The 19,629-nt window shown below is 24.4% G+C and overlaps 2 protein-coding genes across 3 annotated transcripts; one reads left to right on the forward strand and one right to left on the reverse strand.

The window, feature by feature from the left end:
• The first annotated feature begins 892 nt into the window (after positions 1-892).
• On the forward strand, positions 893-11,682 carry LOC126904193 (inner centromere protein-like). The gene is made up of 11 exons (XM_050682969.1): positions 893-1,305; positions 5,956-6,061; positions 6,240-6,340; positions 6,400-6,463; positions 6,622-6,940; positions 7,227-7,490; positions 7,830-8,064; positions 8,132-8,184; positions 8,255-8,369; positions 8,842-8,950; positions 11,205-11,682. Exons 1-11 carry the CDS (start codon positions 1,213-1,215, stop codon positions 11,396-11,398), a joined length of 1,653 nt encoding a protein of 550 aa, XP_050538926.1. The 5' UTR covers positions 893-1,212; the 3' UTR covers positions 11,399-11,682.
• A 529-nt stretch (positions 11,683-12,211) lies between these two features.
• Positions 12,212-19,384, reverse strand: LOC126904209 (T-cell acute lymphocytic leukemia protein 1-like). 2 transcript variants are annotated; one of them, XM_050682992.1, is made up of 4 exons: positions 19,140-19,384; positions 16,558-16,653; positions 15,038-15,427; positions 12,212-12,746 (listed from the first exon to the last, which is right to left on the reverse strand). In XM_050682992.1, the coding sequence occupies exons 3-4, from the start codon at positions 15,379-15,381 to the stop codon at positions 12,617-12,619; spliced, it is 474 nt and encodes a 157-aa protein (XP_050538949.1). In that variant the 5' UTR covers positions 15,382-15,427; positions 16,558-16,653; positions 19,140-19,384; the 3' UTR covers positions 12,212-12,616. The 2 variants fall into 2 exon arrangements, with proteins under 2 accessions (XP_050538949.1, XP_050538950.1); XM_050682993.1 differs by lacking the exon at positions 16,558-16,653.
• Between the last annotated feature and the right edge of the window lie 245 nt (positions 19,385-19,629).

The following is a 19,629-nucleotide window of genomic DNA, read 5'->3' on the forward strand; positions in this document are numbered from 1 at the left end:
TAATTTTTTGGAGAAAAAATGTCTGATTTTTGTTGGCTATTAGAAGGACGGTTGATACGTCCTGTCGCCCTTGAATACAATGTACGCTGTGGACTCATACTTGTGATAAATATGTTACCTAATATTACAAAAAAAAAAAATTCCATACAATATTCTGACAGATTTTCGATCAATAAATATTTTCATTATATTTGTATTATTATTTACGTGTAAAAATGTACATAGTAAAATTAAAATTTAGGTCTCATCCGTCAATGTTTTTACAAATTCAGATAAGCAAATACTAAAAGTATCCAGTCGCGTCGATAACAAAGTATAGAATTATTGGTTTTAATCGTTGTTGAGAGAGCAGTTGAAAAATGACGGTAAACGTTTGCCGCCGCTCAGCAGGAAATTCGTTATATTATAAATGCCATTAGGAAGCACCATGTCGATAGATAAAAAATTACTTTTTTGCATACAAACTGTTATGCGCGAGACAACTTTTATCTAACTATATTGGCAATAACATCTTTGATTTTTAAACAAATTATAAAGAAAGTTATCACTGATAACTTTCTTTGATCTTTCGTTTATATAATTTTGATAATGCAACTCTTAATCTATTTATTGAACATTTGAAAAACTAAAAAAATAGGAATGTTAAATAGTGAATATAAAATACTAGAAATAATTTTAACGAAAAAATGAAAACGCTAAATCCTATATAATTTTCTACATTATCATTTCGCAAACATTTTGGGACTCTGGCGTCAATGCAAAGTAGACAAAGTTGCCCCACGTAAGACATGTTCAAGAACGTTTTGTTCTTTTAAGGCATTCCCTCTGAGCGCCCTCTATAAATGAATCTAAAAGATAATGTTTTATCATTAATATACCAATTGTGGTAACGACTTTATTATTAACGGAAATTATTTAAGCCATTCTAACTTAGAATGCTTAAATTGTGACTCGTAACTTTGCTTAATAAAATTATTGTTATGTTGTATAAATTAAATATTAATTTTACTTTCTTATTTCTTTGATTTGTTTTTTAATATACTCAATACATTTTTTTTAATTTTATGATTTTTTGAATTGTAATGAATTTGAAAAACAATTGTTAGTTACACTTATTAGACCATAAACAGTGCATAGATTCTATGACAATATTGAATTTGTCGATCAATTAATTTTTTTGTAATAAAGCGAAACAACATTCTCATCGAAATAATGGATTGTCATTCATCAAATTTGCTATCTATTTGGAGTGATCTAGCAAAATTGACTCAAAATTGTGTTACAGAAATAAAGAAATGTTTAGAAGTAAGATTATTTTTATATTTCTTTTTGTTGGATTACTATTGTGTTAATTTTTGAAAGCTTATATTTTATAGTTAAAGTGAACAATTATTCATAGTATAATATATAATTTATTTATATAAGATAATTTTTAGTGTAATACACAGCACTTTATTAGGTACTAGATGAAAATTTCATTGTAATGTTGAACAACTGTGTAAAATTTATATTTGTTGATTAAACATTTTTATTTTTTATAAAACATTTTATTATTTTATCTCAATTTTAAGTCAATAAAAATGATTAAACAATTAATTAAAATTTATAACAGTTTTGGGACTATTCATTAGTCTACTCTTTACAGTTGGGGAATTGCTCACAATCAATTTACCTATGTGTACTTTATGTGAACAAATATCTGAAATAAAAAAAAAAATTGTTTGATCATTAACATAAATAAAGCTAAATACAGTACAAAATAATTATAAGTTCATTAATCAAAGCTGTATTAGTAATCAAAATAGTTTCAGTTTTTGAAAATTTTTCTTATATCAAGTAAATTAGTTCATCTACAGAGTAATTAAAATATAGTAAGACACTGATTTTCTCAGAAACTATTGAGAATTTTTAATTTTTGTATAGAAAAAAAATATTAGGTTTAAAAAATTACAAAAATATGTAGATAATCATATTTTTTTAGCTTCGATGCGAAGCTGAGAAGGTATTAATTTTACCATGATGTGTTTTTTTTTTTTTTTTTTTTTTTTTTTTGTCTGTCACTACTTTTTCTCAGCTCTCACTGGACCGATTTCTTTTAACAATACGTCAAAAGATCACAAATTGTATCTAGTTGAAGACATTACCCTTAAAAATTTAAAAATTTTCCCTCGTTCCCCGCAAATGGGGGAAATATCCAAAAAAATTACAAATTTAAAAATCGACAAATTTTGTCATTTTTTTCACTTTTTTTTCTTAAAACTTCCATAACTTTTTCAAAAATCAACAAATCAACATAATTTTTTTTTAAACTAAAACCTTAGATATTTTCCTTTCATTTGATATAATTTTTTTGAAAATTTAACACTTAACCTGCTCATGGGGGGGGATTTAAAATTGCAACTTTTTTACAAAAACTAACTTTTTCAACTTAATTTTTGAAAATGTTCCGGAAATACTGCGTCCTTTAAACATATATCAAATTAAAGCTTATTTTATGTACTATAAAATGAAAAAAAAAAATTTGTCCCGACACTTTATCTTCTGCATGTAAACGGTTGCCGTAGTTAAAAAAACACTATTTTTGTGTTAAAATTTTCGATTTTCAATTTTTAATTTTCAACTTAAAAATGCTATAACTTTTCGAAAAATGCATGTATCAGCACAATTTTTTTTTTTCTAAATACATTATAAGTACATCTTCCATTTGACATACTTTTTATTAAAATTAGACAATTTCCCCTTATATAGGGGGGGTTCAAACTTTGAAACATTGTATAAAAAATAGAACTTTTTCAACTGAACTTTTGAAAATGTTCCGGAAATACTGCGTCCTTTAAACATATATCAAATTAAAGCTTTTTTTATGTACTATAAAATGAAAAAAAAAAATTTGTCCCGACACCTTATCTTCTATGTGCAAATGGCTGTCGAAATTATAAAAAAAATGTAATATTTGCGATAAAAATCACCTTTTATAACGATGTTTTTTGTACTTAAAACTGCCATAACTTTTTCAAATATTAACTAATCAAAATAATATTTCTTTATATTGAAACCTTAGGTAATTTTCTTTCATTTGATATCATTTTTTTTTGAAAATCTAACACTTATTCTGCTCACAGGGGGGATTTAAAATAGCAACTTTTTTACAAAAACTAACTTTTTCAACTTAATTTTTGAAAATGTTCCGGAAATACTGCGTCCTTTAAACATATATCAAATTAAAGCTTATTTTATGTACTACTAAATGAAAAAAAAAAATTTGTCCCGACGACCTATCTTCTATGCGCAAAAGGCTACCGTATTTAAAAATATGCTATTTTTTATTAAAATTCTAGGTTTTGTATTTTATTTTATTTTAAAATATTTTATTAGGGGAATAAACTGACTTTCATGAATATTATATAATTTCATTGACATAGAATAAAGTTCATAAGACATATGATATTATACTTATTAACATTTTTTACTTTTTTAAAGTCGAAAAAGTAATTTTTAAATTTGAGTTAGCTTAAATAGCCAATTTTATCATGCAACAAAAATCAACGAATAGTTGCCGAATGGGTAACACCTTGATCTTTAACGCCTAGGGTACGAGGTTCAAATCCGTTTGTGGCTTCTAAAATTTTGCATTTTTTTTTTGAGTTAGAATAGAATTTTCAAATCATTTGATATTTATCTCATTTAGATTCAATAATTTCAATAAATATAAAGGATCTTATCACTATAGTCTCCCCTCGTGAGAAGAAATTGATATTCATGTTAATATTATTTTACTATGTGGTTCTTTTTCTGGCTACGATTTATTTTGCCAACCCTCACTAGACCTACTTTTTTCAACGATACGTCAAATGATTCATTTAAGTTTATGATATTTAAGTTAATGATTAGTTTAAGTTATTACTCTTAAAAATCAAAAAAATATTCCTTATTCAAATAAAAAGTAGCTTAACTAGATTTGTCCATACAAACAATTAAAATCATTAATTTTTAATATTCTTAAATTATTTATTGTCGAATTAAATTTGATATGATAAAAGTATTCAACTACAAAAGTAAATAATTTTACTTTATAATTTATTAATTTTTTAACTCTATTTCTGTGTGCTACTACCAGTCTATAATATGCCAAATTTTTTAGTAATATTTTGCTATATAAATCATAAATTTAAAAAAAAAATGATTTTTAGTTTCACCTGAAGTTAACGATGGAGTTTTACAATTATAATTATATTTTTGATAATATGCTCAATTGAGTAAATCTTTTTAACTACTTTGGTTTGATTGGTTCATTTAATTAAAGTAAATTATTAAAATTAATTAAGTTCTGAATATTTCAATTGCAGAATTTTTTTAAACACCAAAAGTTATTAGGATATGATTACTATTCTTTCTATTTCAGTTATCTATTACGATAAAAATGTAAAAAAATCGAATTTTTCTGACAAATGTACTGTAATTAGTAATTATAAAATTTCCAGATTGCATATTAATCTTAAAAATTTCATTTTTTTCAATTTAATAATGTCAATTTCAAACTTGCAAGTTGAACTATAAGTTATGGTAACAAATTCATTTTTTAGCTTCGATGCGAAGCTGAGAAGGTATTTTTCATTAAAACTTTCACTTTAAAAGACAATAAAAAATAGGTTCAAAATGATTACCTTTAACATATTAAAAATCAAAATCAGTATTAATTTAATACAATTTTTTTTGTTCTTAATTATTTTTTTTTATATGTAAATACTTATTTTTTAATAATAAGTAATAATATTAAAACTTAGAAGTAATAGAAAAAGTTTAATTGCACATTTGAAAACATCACGAAAAGTTTATTTAGAAAAGTATATTTTTTTTCTGATGAAAGTTCCTTTTGTTTAGTGTATTTATTCATAAGTAACAAAATTTTTTTATTAAAAAGTATTGCATAAATTCCTTTAAATTTGTATACGCATTAAAAGTATATGAATATACAACTCCTTTTTATTTTTATAATATCTCCGTAAAAATTACAATATTATATTATTGAATACCACTTTCATACTCAATTTAATTACTGTAATTATTATGTATTCATATATTATAGTTATAAATCGGGGTAAAATTAAGGGAATAAGTGTTATTGTTGTTTTTGAAATAATCTACCAATTTCATTTTTTTCTATTTAATAATATTTATTTCAAACTTGCAAGTTGAGTTAAAAGTTATGGTAATAAATTCATTTTTTTTTTATTAAAACTTTCACTTTAAAGAACAAAAAGAAGTAGGTTCAAAATGATTACTTTTAACATATTAAAAATCAATAATAATTTGAAAATAATTAATTATAAAAATTATATAATATATAATTAAAATAATTACTAATCTGGATATAATTAAGGAAATAGGAGTTGATGTTGGGTTGGGTTGGTTACATTTTTAACTTTATAATGCTATAACTCATTGAAAAGTGTACGAATCAACACAATTTTTTTATGAGAAATAATATTTTTTAATAATCCCTTTTTCATTCGACATACTTTATCTTAATCAGGGTATTAATAAGAAACTAGCAGATAATGTAGCTTTTGTAATTATCCACCAATTTCTTATAATTTAACACTATCTACTGATTTGCATCGAAGCGTTTCTTATGATAGTGATTTTAATCACTGTCAGATTAAATCTATACTGGACCCAACTATGCAACATCCCCACTATGCCGCGACCCCACTGTGCTGGGTTTTTTTTTTAATACATCAGGGATAAAAATGTATTCTTTTATTTTTAGATACATGTTCCAAATCCTGTGTACGAGTATCTCTGATTATCCAAATTGTACAAAGCTTAGTCTATATTTTTTTTTCTGTTATTATTTTACCCTGATTGATAAACTAGTCGAATATACTAATAAATTGCATTAGACCAACTTTATAAAAACACACACACACAAATAATAATATTGTATGATTTTAGGAACAAACATTGAAATTAGATGTGGTTTATAATGATTGCTTATCAGTAGCTCAAAAAGATCCAATGTTATATGTGCCTAATGTCAAAACATCTAAAAGACAATCTAGTATGTAATTTATTTTTATATATAAAATAAGAATTATTTAATGAATATAATACTTATTCAAGACTAAATTAGATTGTGATTTATCAAAATTTCTATAAATTGATTATGAGAATTAATCTTAATAAGTTATGAGATGAGAAAAATTAAAATACAATTAAACATTTTTTAAAACTTTTAGAATTTAAAAATTCTCAGAGTGATGACACTTATTCTAGTGATCCAAGTTTTCAACAACCAGCAGTTCCACCAGTTCGTAAAACTAGAAAGCAAACCTCCATTGTATGTTTAATTTTATGACACACCAATAAAGTCTTATTAAATTACAAATTTTTTTATAGGCTGCTTCTGATAAAACAAAAAATTTAAGAGAATCTGCAACAATTAGTTCAGGACCATCAACAAGTAATTATTGTATTTTATCAAAGAAAAATTATGCTGAGATCTTTCATTTGTATTATAAAATAACCATTCCACATTTATTGAACAGTCATTTAGTCATTTACTCTTAATAAAAAATATACATTTTCATTACATTATTTCTTGTTTAATTATGATTATAGGAGCTAGTAGAGCAAGAGCATTATCAACATTAATGGATATCACACAAATAGATTGCCCTAGAGCTAATTCGACTTTTGCTGAAATTAAGAAATTTTCGAATAATGATGAACTATTATCCCCTCAATTATTTTCTCCCGAAGAAAAAAACAAAACATATTTAAAAAAAGTCAATCCAAATGAAACATATAAATTGACTGACTCAGATGACATTAAACAGTCAATAATAATAAAAAAAGACAATGATTGTAATATGTCTAAAAAGTCTAATAAAAGTTCAAAACAAGCAGAATTCAATAGCATTAACTCAACTAGTGAAAAGTAAATATTATAACATTAGCATTTGTTTACTACGTAATAAAATACCAACAAAAATCCTCGATCCTAATTTAAATTAAAAAATAATTATTTTCTTAATAATAATTTACATATCATATATTTGATAGGTACTATATTATACACTAGTTTTTCACTAAAAAAAGAATCAATAAGTGTAATTTATGATAAATCTGTCTATTATCCTTTATAAATTTCATAATTATGACTCACAAGGATATATTTAAGTTCAGTGTACTATACATTAATATGATATCATTAAATTTTAAAGCAAACATAAGTTGTCAAAAAATGAAAATAAACGTGAAAAAGTTGACAACACTGATAGTAAAGAAGAAGAAAGCTCACTACATATGACCAGAACAAAAAAAAGAAAATTAGAAGAAGAAAAACAAAATAACAGTAATATTATACGAGTTCCATTAGAAAAACAAGTTTCCAATTTTCTAAAACCCACAGATGTGATTTTCAAAAATAAAGGGAATGAAGCTGAAAAAAGGAAAGAAATGTACCTTAAAAGCAAAGCTGATCAGACGTATGTATTTTTAAATGTATTGATTATTCATTACAACATAATATATCATTTGAAATGTTTAAATTTATGGAAATTAATTTTTTTATTTCATAATTAAAAATATATTAAAGGTCAATTTTTTAAGATAATTAGAATAAGTATATTTTAATATTTTATTTTACAATAAAAATTAAGTTAATTATTTTAAAAATAATTGTTAAATTTAATAAAACCTTTTGATTTTAAATATTTGCTATTAAATATTTACATTTGATTTTATATAGTAACTTCTAATTAAATATAATATAAAATATCTTAATTAAAAAAATTTAATTAAGATATTATTTATTATTATTTTAGAAAATTTGATGAACTACATTTAAAAGTTATAAAACAACGTGAGGAACAAATTAAACGTGCTGAAGAAAAAATGAAAAAAATAGCAGAAGAGAAGAAAAGAAAAGAAGATAAACAAAAAGAAAAAGAATTGAAAATGAAAGAGGAAGCATTGAAAAAACAAAAGCAAACAGAAATTCGTTTAGCCGAAATAAATGCTAAACGTAAACGAGCTGAAGAGGCAAAACTGATGAAATTGGTATGTATCTCTATCTTATCTCTATCATATTTCTAATTTTATTGATTTTTTTAAAATAATACTGTAGCAAAAATCAGAAGCTGATCGCTTGTTAAAACTTAAAGACAATGAAATGAAAAAGTTAGTAAGCTATTTAAAATAATTTTTGTATTTCATAAAAATTACATTTTAATTTTTATTTAATACTTAGAATAGAAAATAGTAATACTCCACAAGCTAAAATAATGAGCTCAAATTTGTCTTCTACAACTACCACTACAAATTCTAAACCTGATGTAATTTTGGTAAAATCGAAAATAAATCAGGTAAGTTATTTACTATAATATTATTTTATAATTTAACTAAACTTCATAAAAATTAAATGATCCATTTATGAAAAAACCAAATACAACTATTACCATGTATTATTTAGTATTAAGCTAGTCCACATCTTACATATTTGTTGAATATGATGAATCATCATAAAAGATTCATCATATACAACAAATACATATGATGTATTAAAGATATAATGAAAAAGTCTTATGTCCAAACAAATTTTTTTTCTTGATGAATAAGCTTATTATTAGTAGAATAATAATTAGCCAATATTTATTTAGTATGCCAATAATTGATGTTTTTATCCTACTCCTTTTCCAATTGGATCACCTAAATATTATACATATTTATGATAAAGTTTTGTTACTATTTATGTAACAATTCAAGAACTTGAATTTAAATATAAATTTATTTTATTTTATGAAATTTTAACAATCAATTTTAAACTTTTTATTCAAGATAAAAAAACTTGCTGCAAGTGATGATTATGGTTTAAATGATATATCTGCTCGTGATTCTTCTGAAGATGAATCTGGCCCAAAAAAGCCAGTTCCTGATTGGGCCAAACGTAAATATTCTTTTATATATATCAAAATTATCAAAAATAAAAATTGAATTGTTTACTTTCATTCAATGTATAAATAATAATTGAGGTAATTTCAAAAAAAAAAAAATTTTATTTAAATAAATGCTGCAATAACAATGGCCATGTATGTATGAAAAAAAATTGAGTATTAAATTATATCATAACTTAATTCATTATAATTTACATATTATTTTATTCTATATTATAGAATAAAAAAAAATATTCTGTAAATTACATAGGGGTCATATAATTTTCATTAGTTTGGTTGTTTTTAGAAAGTTAATCATTTTTTAAATGGCATTATGTTCTTGTTTGAGCAATTCAGTTAAGTGATTAGATTTTTGCAAAGAAGCTGTGCTGACATGTGACCATTGTTTGGATTGCCCTAGAGAGGCAGACAATGCTCTACAAACCCCCTTTTAGAACAAGGTATGGGTCTAGGAGCAGGATTCTTTAGAGACTTAACTAGTGTCCATGTTTTGAATCTAGTCGATGGTGGATCTGTTGTTATTGAGCTAAGGCGTTGTCTCTAATCCAGACGTTTACCAAAGAGGTCAAAATCTTATAGAATCGAGCAAAAGTCTAACAAGCAGATTATTAATGCATTATTTATCCATTTTAAATTTCTCTTGGGCTAAGTTGATTTTTGATCTATACAGGGGAATTTATTAAATTTTGTAAACTTTATTTTATTAAGTAAATTTTGAAAATTTCACAAAAAATATTCTAAATTAGATATTGTTACTATATATACTAAACACAATCTGCACAAACAATTTTTTCACAATAAATATTTCGGTTGTATTATTTTCTAAGATATAGAGTAAACTGGGATAAAATATCATTATTCCAGGATTCTGGTTGAATAGGTTGGGGATTTTAGCAGTCCTGCCATCTAGGATCCAGTGGATTCTATTTATCAAGCTTAACAGAGAGGCGCTTGCGTCGGCCGCTACCAGTCCAAGGTTGTTTTGGCAACATTGGTAAATCGAGGAATTTGGAAGCCCAAGCTGTTGGTTAAGCGTCCAGGTTCTTGGTGTCGGACTTGGTTGGGCTTGGTTTCAATGCTTGTTAGTCACATGGGGTCGCGTTATTCCAACATGCGCGCATGACCCTTAAATTTGGGCAGAGGGTCACGCTCTGATCCCAGCTACGGTTCTTTGTTCTCACTTTGTGAATAGAAGGGCGCAGTAGTGCTCTGCTTATACCCTAAAATTTACAGCTAGAGAGCAGTTTTGGTGATGGGCCTCTGCGAACCCACTCTATTAACGAATGGTTAATAAATATTAAATCTTAAACTATTTTTACAATTTATTTTATTTATAACAAAATCATTGAGCTAAAATTATTTATAAATTATTAAATTTTTCATACTTTTATGTTATAATTTTACTCTTTATGAATACCATTTTAAGTTTATAAAATAATTTTATAAGACATGATTTTTTTGTTTGGATGTATAATATTTTTAATAATCAATATTGAGTAATGACATATGACATAATTTATTTTGGCATACAGTTAAAAAATAAAATTTTATTTGAGGTAAAACATAGATCCAAAAGAAAACATTAATACTTATTTTAAAATAAATAAGATTTATATATTTTATTGAATTTAAATAATTAATCCAATCATTCTTACTTCAATTTTTTTGTAATTGACTTATTTATTAAAATATTATTTTTAAGAAAAAAAAATTATTTTTGATTAGCTATTCTAATCTTTCCATTCTATGATTAAATATTATGATATATAATTATATAATATTCTTGAATTACAAAATTACTAAATACAATAAGCTTTGTAATTTTTTGTTATTTCTATTAAAAAGTGTTAAGTTTATTAATTTGTTAATTAAAATTTGCTCCATACTGGCTGGACTCTTATCCTATCAATGTTGTAAGAGTACTCTTATTATATTTTTCAATTTATTTCAGTTCATTTCTTATTAAATAAAGTTCAAATCTTACTACTTTATACTTAATTTGTATTTTTTGATAGTTTGTCTAGCTAAAAAAAAAATTCTTTATGACTAATTTATACTACAAGTTATATTCAATAGAAAAAAATTGCACACTTTATCATAAAATCTAGACATAAAATTGGTCTTAATAATAAAAAAAATTATCTTTATATACTTATAAAGGATATTATATTTCACTTAAATTATTTCTAATAACAGCTGAAAATTTTAATTTTCATCTTTTAAATCTTTTTATTTTATACATTTTAGGATCCAATAGAAAAATAACTCTTGAACTTCAATATATAGTTGATACTAAAATAAGGGATTCATTTTTTGACTGCCCTAAACAATTTAGCCTTAAAGAAATGTTTCAAGGCTGGAATATTCGAGACCGTCAACGAACATCGAGTGCTGTTTGGAATACTCCTGTAAGGTATAGTGAATATTTGCGTAGACATTAATTTTTTTAATAAAAAACTTAAAATATATCACTTGATTTTATGACATTTTGTATGACCTATTGTATTTTAATTCTTTCTCAATGTGCTGTATTTTTACATATTTTCTTGAATTTTTTACATTTATAATAATAATAATAATAATTTTGTATAATCAATTGATAATTAAATTTTAAATTAATTTTTAATGTATCTTAAGTAATATTCATAGATCACTTTCAAAAATATGTGAAATTTTGTTGGTTATTATTAATAAGGTCAAATTTGTAGTAATAATTCTGTCGTAAATCATTCATAATAAATATAAGATTAAATTGTTCATGGTTAAACAATAATAATAATGATATTGTTTTTACTAACTTTAACTCTAAGAGTTTACATGAAATAATAGTTTCCATTGATTATAAACACTTAGAAACCATAAATTTAATACTTTCATAAAGTGAGTTTTAGATTAAGGCTTTAGATTAAGCACTCAAAAAAGTATCTATTTTTATATAAGAATTTTTTTTTTAATGAGGTGAAGTATTAAATTTTCTTGATATAATGAGGAACAAAAGTTACATTAACTATAATAACATTATATTAAAATATATATTATATATTTTTTGAAGTAATAAAATAGAGCAATGTTTCTTATATTGATTTAAAACTCATAAAATAGTTGGTTAAAACAATTTGGTTTTTTATTTGTTAAATAAATTTTGATTTATTACCTATTAATTTATTTATAAAAAGGGTAAAATTCATATAGTTAAAATTCTTAGTGTTAGTTGAAATATTAATATTTAAAATTGATACTCGCATATCAATTAAGTAAGTGTATTGCATAAAAATTAAAAAAGAATTAAAATAAAGTTCTAAAAATAATAACATTTTGGACTACACTTTTAATAGAAAAACTATTTTTATAAGGGATGAAATGATATATTATTATGCACAATAAGTACGCACCAAAGAAATCTATTAAACCGCTTTTACGGAGATTATTTGGGAAGAAATTTCATTTTTTAAATCATCAAAGCAGTGTAATTATATTTCCAGATATATAAATTTTAATTAAAATTTACATAAATAAATTATTTATTGTTAATTCATTCATTAATTTTACGTAAACCACGAATAAATGATACATCCATTTTATTATACTTTGTAGGAAATCTATTTTGTTATAATTATAAGTGTTTGTTTTATAAATTTTTGATCGTGAAAATTAATATATTACGTCGTATATTGATTTTTTTTGCTGCATATTTTGTAGATATTGTTATCAATGTAATCTTCGTTGTTGTTGCTAATGTCTTGTTGACCCTCTTGCCATTCGAGAACTCCACTTAATAAACGAATATACCTTTATAATTAACAATAAAATCTAATAAAATAATAGTTAGTGTTACAACTGATATGTAAAAAAATTTACAGTACATTTTTATATGGAATAAATTAAAATAATTCTGATTTATAAAAATATTCAACATAAATTATCAATTATAGTTAATTGAATATAACAAATATAAATATAATTGAAGTCAATTAAACAATTTTAGTTAAAAATATTATATTATTTATTAATTGTAGACATAAAATATTTATACTATCATTTAAACATTTTTATAACGAAAAAATATAACATTTAAAATTAAAATATTTTATAAAACAAATTTTATTTAATCAAGTCTTTCTTTTTATAATTGACATTTTTGTTCTTATATGTAGGCACGTAGACATGGGTGGGCCGGCCCCCCTTAGATTTAATGTGGCCCCGTGCCGGCCCCCCCCAAATTTAAAATTCAATTATTTTTACGAATTATCAAAAACGTGCTAGGCTTTATATACATTGAAATTATTATTAATTTGTCATTTCAATTGAATAATAGTTATTATTATGGCTGTATTTTTAGTTTTATATTCATAAAAAACGTTATTTGAAAAAGATAACGTTCTAGACGTAATAATAAATGGAATAGTAGTTACTCCAAACGTGGTTGTAGATAAATTTTTTTTAACTCTGGTCCAACAAATAATAACAAACTACCAAGTATCTGCATTGATTAGAATCTAGTTGATTACAAAATTCGATAGAGTATACTCTATGAAAAATTGTTTGATAAATCTTATCTTTAATTTGTTTCTTTTTTTATAATTTAGTTTACAATAGGTAATTTATTTGTTTTTGTTAATTTGTTATTTGCGTGCTCTAAATAATAGTAATAAAAATATGACTAAAAAAAGGCAGGCATTGTTTTTAATTTTAAATAAAATAAATTTTACATTATTTATAATTTATATTTATTTTTAAAATTATTATAACTTATTTGTTATTAGTATTTAGGTATAAATGATTTTTTCTTAATAGCTTAAAAGTTGAAAAATGAAATCAGCTTATGTTCACGTCATTATTTTATTAGCTTCGATGCAAAGCTGAGAAGGTATTGGTTTTACTATGATGTGTTTTTTTATTTTTTTTTTTTTGTGTCTGTTACCACTTTTTCTCAGCTCTCACCGAATCGATTTCAATGATACGTCAAAAGATCACAAATCGTATCTAATCGAAGACATTACCCTCAAAAATTGAAAAAATTTCCTTCGTTCCCGGTCAATGGGGGAAACCCCACAAAAAATTACAAATTTAAAAATCGTTAATTTTCGAAATTTTTTTTACTTAAAATTGCCATAACTTTTTTATATAGATGCATGATATCGTTACTTTTCATTTGACATATTTTTTTTATAAATTTGACCCTTTACCTGCCCACGGGGAGGATTTAAAATGACAACTTTTTCACAAAAAATTAACTTTTTTCACTTAAATTTTTAAAATGTTCCGGAAAGTTTGACACTTTTATCTATATCGTAAATTAAAACTAATGTAATGTACTTTTTTATTTAAAAAAATTTCGGACTTTATTTTGTCTTCACGGTGTAAATGGCTACCGAATGCTATTTTTGTGTGAAAATCCTCGATTTTGTATTTTACATTTTTAACTTTATAATGCTATAACTTTTTGAAAAATGTCTGGATCATGACAATTTTTTTATGAGAAATAATATTTTTTAATAATCCCTTTTTCATTTGACATACTTTATCTTAATCAGGATATTAATAAAGAAATAGCAGATCATGTAACTTTTGGAATAATCCACCATCTTTTTAAACATAAACACAAATTTTGAACTTGTAAGATTCATAGAATGGGATACTGTCTAAGGAGGAGTGGAGGGAGCCCCCCAGAAGCTTTTCATGGGAAACAAATTATGGAAAATGATACAATTTCTATTAGTTCATGAATTCACCTTTCAATTATTTTATTAGCGATTATATTCAAAGTTTCATTCATAATCATATTTTGTAATTTATACATTGATAATTTGCTATAATATGGACGAAAATATAGTCTTTCATTTTCGACAAATTAATTTATGTTATAGGTATTTATTTTTTTTTGTAGCACTAAATGTATAATATACATTTAAGTGTATATTATAAAATTATTACTATATTATAATAAATACCGTATAATTTTCGAAAAATCAAATAAATAAATAATATTTATCATAGTCAATAAAAAAAAATAGAAACCTTTAAACGGCTCACATTTCAAATGATGAATTGAGTTACAAATATTATGTTGATGAACTTACTTGATTGCCATTCTTAAAATTTCATTTTTCGATAACTTTTTATCGTGTGGATGAGTGGGAACAAGTTTTCGGAGCTCAGCAAAAGCGCCAGTCACATTATGCTGTCTCCAACGTTCTCTAGAATTGGTGACCGTATAAGGCTTTCGAGAATCAGTTATCGCGAATCGTCGAATACTCATCGATTGGTTGCTTGACGAGGGATCTTCATCACCGGACGTCAAATCGTCTGATGTCAGTTCACATTCTTCATCGGATCCAAACAAAACAGCCACACGTGATGACGACGATTCGTCTTTTGATTCATTAGATAACTGTTGTAATTGTGTATGTTGATTTTTAATCATATTTACTTAATAAAAAAGTAACATTCGAGTGTTTCTAATTTACAAGCTGAAAAATACGTTTTGTTTGTTGTACAATATATAACCAATAGTAACATTCAATTAATGTGGTTCGTAAATTATATTATATATTTTAAAACAAATGTGTTTTTTTGTCGCAATAAAGCCGCTGATATATAAATTATAATTTATTAAATATAAAAACAACTTTAATATAATAAATCTTTATACAATAACTTTCCTAAAAAATAATATTTTTAAAACACTTTTGTATAATATATATATAGATTATTAATGTTCGAACATAATTTATCTATTAATTTAAGATATTTTCTTATAAATTCTAATTAGTTCTGACAAGAGTTTCTGTGGATCCCGAAATATTATTTGATCATCAAAAGACTATTTGCTTAAAAATTAAATTTTCAATATTTACTTTAACGCAATTTTAATTTAGATAAGACCTTAAGACAATCATCTGGGCCAGATGATCTGGCTCAAATTGCCCTAATGTCAGACCTGTTATAATAGTGGCGAATCAATCGAAGAATAAGTGAAATTAGCATTGAAGTAAATTGTTAATATCAATCTCAACTTAAAATTTTTAAGTTACATTATATAATGCACACGCAGCAAAATCATGGAAATTCTAAAGAGTTTACTGAAACACCTAGTTATTTAAAAATATCTACCATGTCGAAGGTTTTGCATTAAATAAGTTTATCCATAATTATTTCACATTCAATTATGAAATTTATCACTAGCACAAAATATATCTTTAAAATAAAAACGAATCCATATACTCGCAACAGAAAAGTTCTCTTTGCATGATGTAACACTATAATTAATATAATGATAATTAAAACATTAAATCAGCATAATCATTTTATATTATTTTAATTAAAAATAAATACGCGCTATAAAAGTTGATATATACTTTTCTAATTCAGAGAGCATATTATATTAGAGCCTGAATTATATTTATAATCAATTATAAATAAATGTATTTCAGGTTAGAAATTTGAGAATTCCGCTCCTAAGACCAGTAAAACGAAAAAAATATTATGCATTCATGAAAAAACTTAAACCATTCAATCATAATCTATGCACTCATCTAATACTAGACCCTCGATAATTTATTGATAAATTAGATTGAAATTTCATAAAATTACTACTCACCTCAATTTGAACGCTAAAAGTTATTCAACTGAATTTGTATTTTAAATAAAAAAATTCAAGTGACAGTATTAACTTTACGTTAGAAATACTTGTATCCTGAAAATAAACTGTGATAAAAAAATAAAAAAGGAGCGTAAAGATTTTCAAGCGACGAGGGTGAACTAGGACCACCCTTTTATACCTTAGCAACCAATCAGTGATCACATTTCGTTGCTATCCTCTGAATGTGACCACCCATTGATACTTTATTATCTCTTAAGTAAAGCTATTATTATAAAGCGATTGTTAAAGTATATTGAAAAATATTATAGATTTAAATAACGTTCTAAAAATAAAATAAAAAATTATTGTATATATATAGTCAAAAAAAAAAATTTGCTACCAAAATCCCTAATCAATGTTTTCAAGTTAAATTTCTAGAGTATTTCATTCTTTGTTAAGATTAAAATTTTTGTTGTATGTTTTATAGTATCGAACGATAATTACTTATAGAGAAAATAATATACAATAATTTTATGCTAATTTTACATGTAGGCTTTAATTTATTTTCTTAGTACTTAGAATTTTTCATTTTTATGAACTAGCTTTTTAAATAATTACAAAAAATGTAATTAATAAATTATATTGGAAAAAAATTAGGGCTACATATTTTTTAACAAGTACAATCAAGTTAACTTGTTATATTGTACTTACACTTGAAATAATAATAAGATTAGTATTAGAATAGCCGCAAATAGTAAATTTTTAATACCATATAGTTGTTATTGATGTATACACAGGTATAAATAAAAAACCTGACTGCTAACTTTTAAGTTAGTTGCAGAGGTGAACCGGCACATTTTTCTAGGGGTCGTACTCCCAAAGAAAAACCTCAATCAATTTTGATAGAGAAATTTTATCAAGGGTGTATGATAATGTTTTATTAATACGAACAAAATAACTATTCTTATGAATAATTATTGTTCAAGACAAAAAAAAAAATTATCATAGGTTCAATAGTAATGATATATTTATCAAATTGAACAATGAATTTATTATATAGATCGAGGTTTTTCTCTGGGTGTATATTTCATAAATTTTGCCGAGTCATGATTTTTATCAGTTAAAAACTTTTTTTTTTAGTTGCAAAATTTTTTTATAGGAATAAAACAATCAAAAGTATACAATAACAAATTTTTTTCTTTAATTAGTTTTTATTTGAAAGCTCTAATTATACTGATTATAAACGTCATTTATAACGTTCACCATTGGTTAGACGCTCCGTCAAAAATACTATTATTAATATTTTCACTTCGCTTTAATTCAAGCAATGATAATATTCATGAAAAAATTACAGTTTACAACCACATTTAGAGTGAAAATATTAAAGTTAATATTTTTATTATCTTTTTTTATAATATAATTATCGTTTGATACTATAAAACATTAATGAAAAAATAAAAAATTTTACAAGCAATGAAATGCTCTAGAAATTTATCTTTAAAACATTAATGAGGGATTTTGGTACCAAATTATTTTATTTAAAATATTTACAGATCATCAATGTCTTAAGTTTTGTGCTAACGTTTTGAACTCGTTGCAAAGTTCATGTTGGGATCGTTAGTTACAAGTTCGAAGTTTGTAACTATATTGTTGTAGGTATTATGGACATCTTTGTTGGTAATAAGTAGGCAATGCACACTCTTATTTACACTTAAGCTTATTTGTTTGTAATATTACTAGTTTCAATACTAATATCGACGAATTCGTGAAAACCTCGCAATTTTGAACTTTGTAATTTCAAAAAATAATCTCGATGTAGTAAATATAAATACTTAAGACATTCTGTTTTATAGAATTTTCTTTTGCTATTTTTTCAAAAGTAAAAAATTAATTTATAAAAAAAGTATGCTTTTGTGAGGCTTACTTTTAATTTACATAATTATCGTTAAGTTAGTATAAATTTCTAGTGGTCAAATGTATACAAATAAAAATAGGAAGGGTGTTGACGTTGTGTAGTAAAAAACTGCGATGATGACACGTGCAGCGACCACGTTCCTTTTCACCAGTAAGTATTCTTCTATACCCCACTTTGCGCAGCAACCCTATTAGGCGTCGGTTATGTATTAAGCCAATAATATTCACGTTGAGTGCTAAAGCAGGATCCTGTTGAAAGATAACGGCTAATCTAAATTGCTGAGAATTACTTTACACACAGAAATTAAAAAGTATTATCAAATGGTCGTGTGCCGCTCAATCACTTTCTCATCATATCTGGTCACGTATAAAGAGTGCATGGGGTCAGATGTATATTCAGTTAGATTTTCTGTGTTACTTAAATTATTACAATAGTTAACGCTAATTTTATAAAGGCATTATATAATTGTTCGTCACTTGAAAAATTTAGAAGTTAATTGTTTTTATTATGAAAATTTAAATGCCATTTATTGTTAATAATAAATGACATCAATCATTCGAGTCCCCAAAAAGCTTTTATATCATAATCACCTTATTTTATATTAATTTAAAATGTGAAAATTATCTAGCATTTTATATTTTCATGGAGATTTTATAAAAACATATAAATATTTAAATTTTAATACTTGCGAAATACGACGCTTGATAAATTTGACGAATGATATTCATGTAATACTTTGGTATACAAAATCTACAAGGGAATTAATCCACCTTTCAATCCCTTTTGACTCGGTGATTTCAGCTCTTCGTTAATTCAATATAGTAGCTATTAGCTTATAATAACGCCAATGTATTGTTGGTACTTGGATAGTTACGATTATATGGCACGTGTTCAATTTACGACGCATGGAAGTGTTACTCGACGATATGCCAGATTTGCGGCAAGCTAAATTTACTTCATTGAACTTTTTTTTATCAAACAATAGATATAAAACAAATTTAAGTGCTGAGCACGTGCCAGAATGTAAACTAAATCGTAATTGATTATTCGTTATCTTTTAACAAAAAGGGAACCCTATTTCGTAAATAATAGGGTAGTAAAAATAAAAAGTCGTTATATATAATCGAATAATAACGTCAAACCCATGAATTTATTAAAGCTTTCATGCATTAATG

The sequence above is a fragment of the Daktulosphaira vitifoliae genome, unplaced genomic scaffold (genome assembly GCF_025091365.1).
Source record: "Daktulosphaira vitifoliae isolate Bord-2020 unplaced genomic scaffold, ASM2509136v1 Scaffold_4, whole genome shotgun sequence".
Classification (NCBI taxonomy): Eukaryota; Metazoa; Arthropoda; class Insecta; order Hemiptera; family Phylloxeridae; genus Daktulosphaira; species Daktulosphaira vitifoliae.

Coding starts and splice junctions, on each gene's coding strand:
- LOC126904193 (XM_050682969.1), top strand. CDS start 1,213: ATGGATTGTCATTCATCAAATTTGCTATCTATTTGGAGTGATCTAGCA. Junction 6,062..6,239: donor AACATCTAAAAGACAATCTA/GTATGTAATTTA, acceptor TAAAACTTTTAG/AATTTAAAAATTCTCAGAGT. Junction 6,941..7,226: donor ATTAACTCAACTAGTGAAAA/GTAAATATTATA, acceptor TAAATTTTAAAG/CAAACATAAGTTGTCAAAAA.
- LOC126904209 (XM_050682993.1), bottom strand. CDS start 15,381: ATGATTAAAAATCAACATACACAATTACAACAGTTATCTAATGAATCA. Junction 12,747..15,037: donor ATTTTAAGAATGGCAATCAA/GTAAGTTCATCA, acceptor TTAATTATAAAG/GTATATTCGTTTATTAAGTG.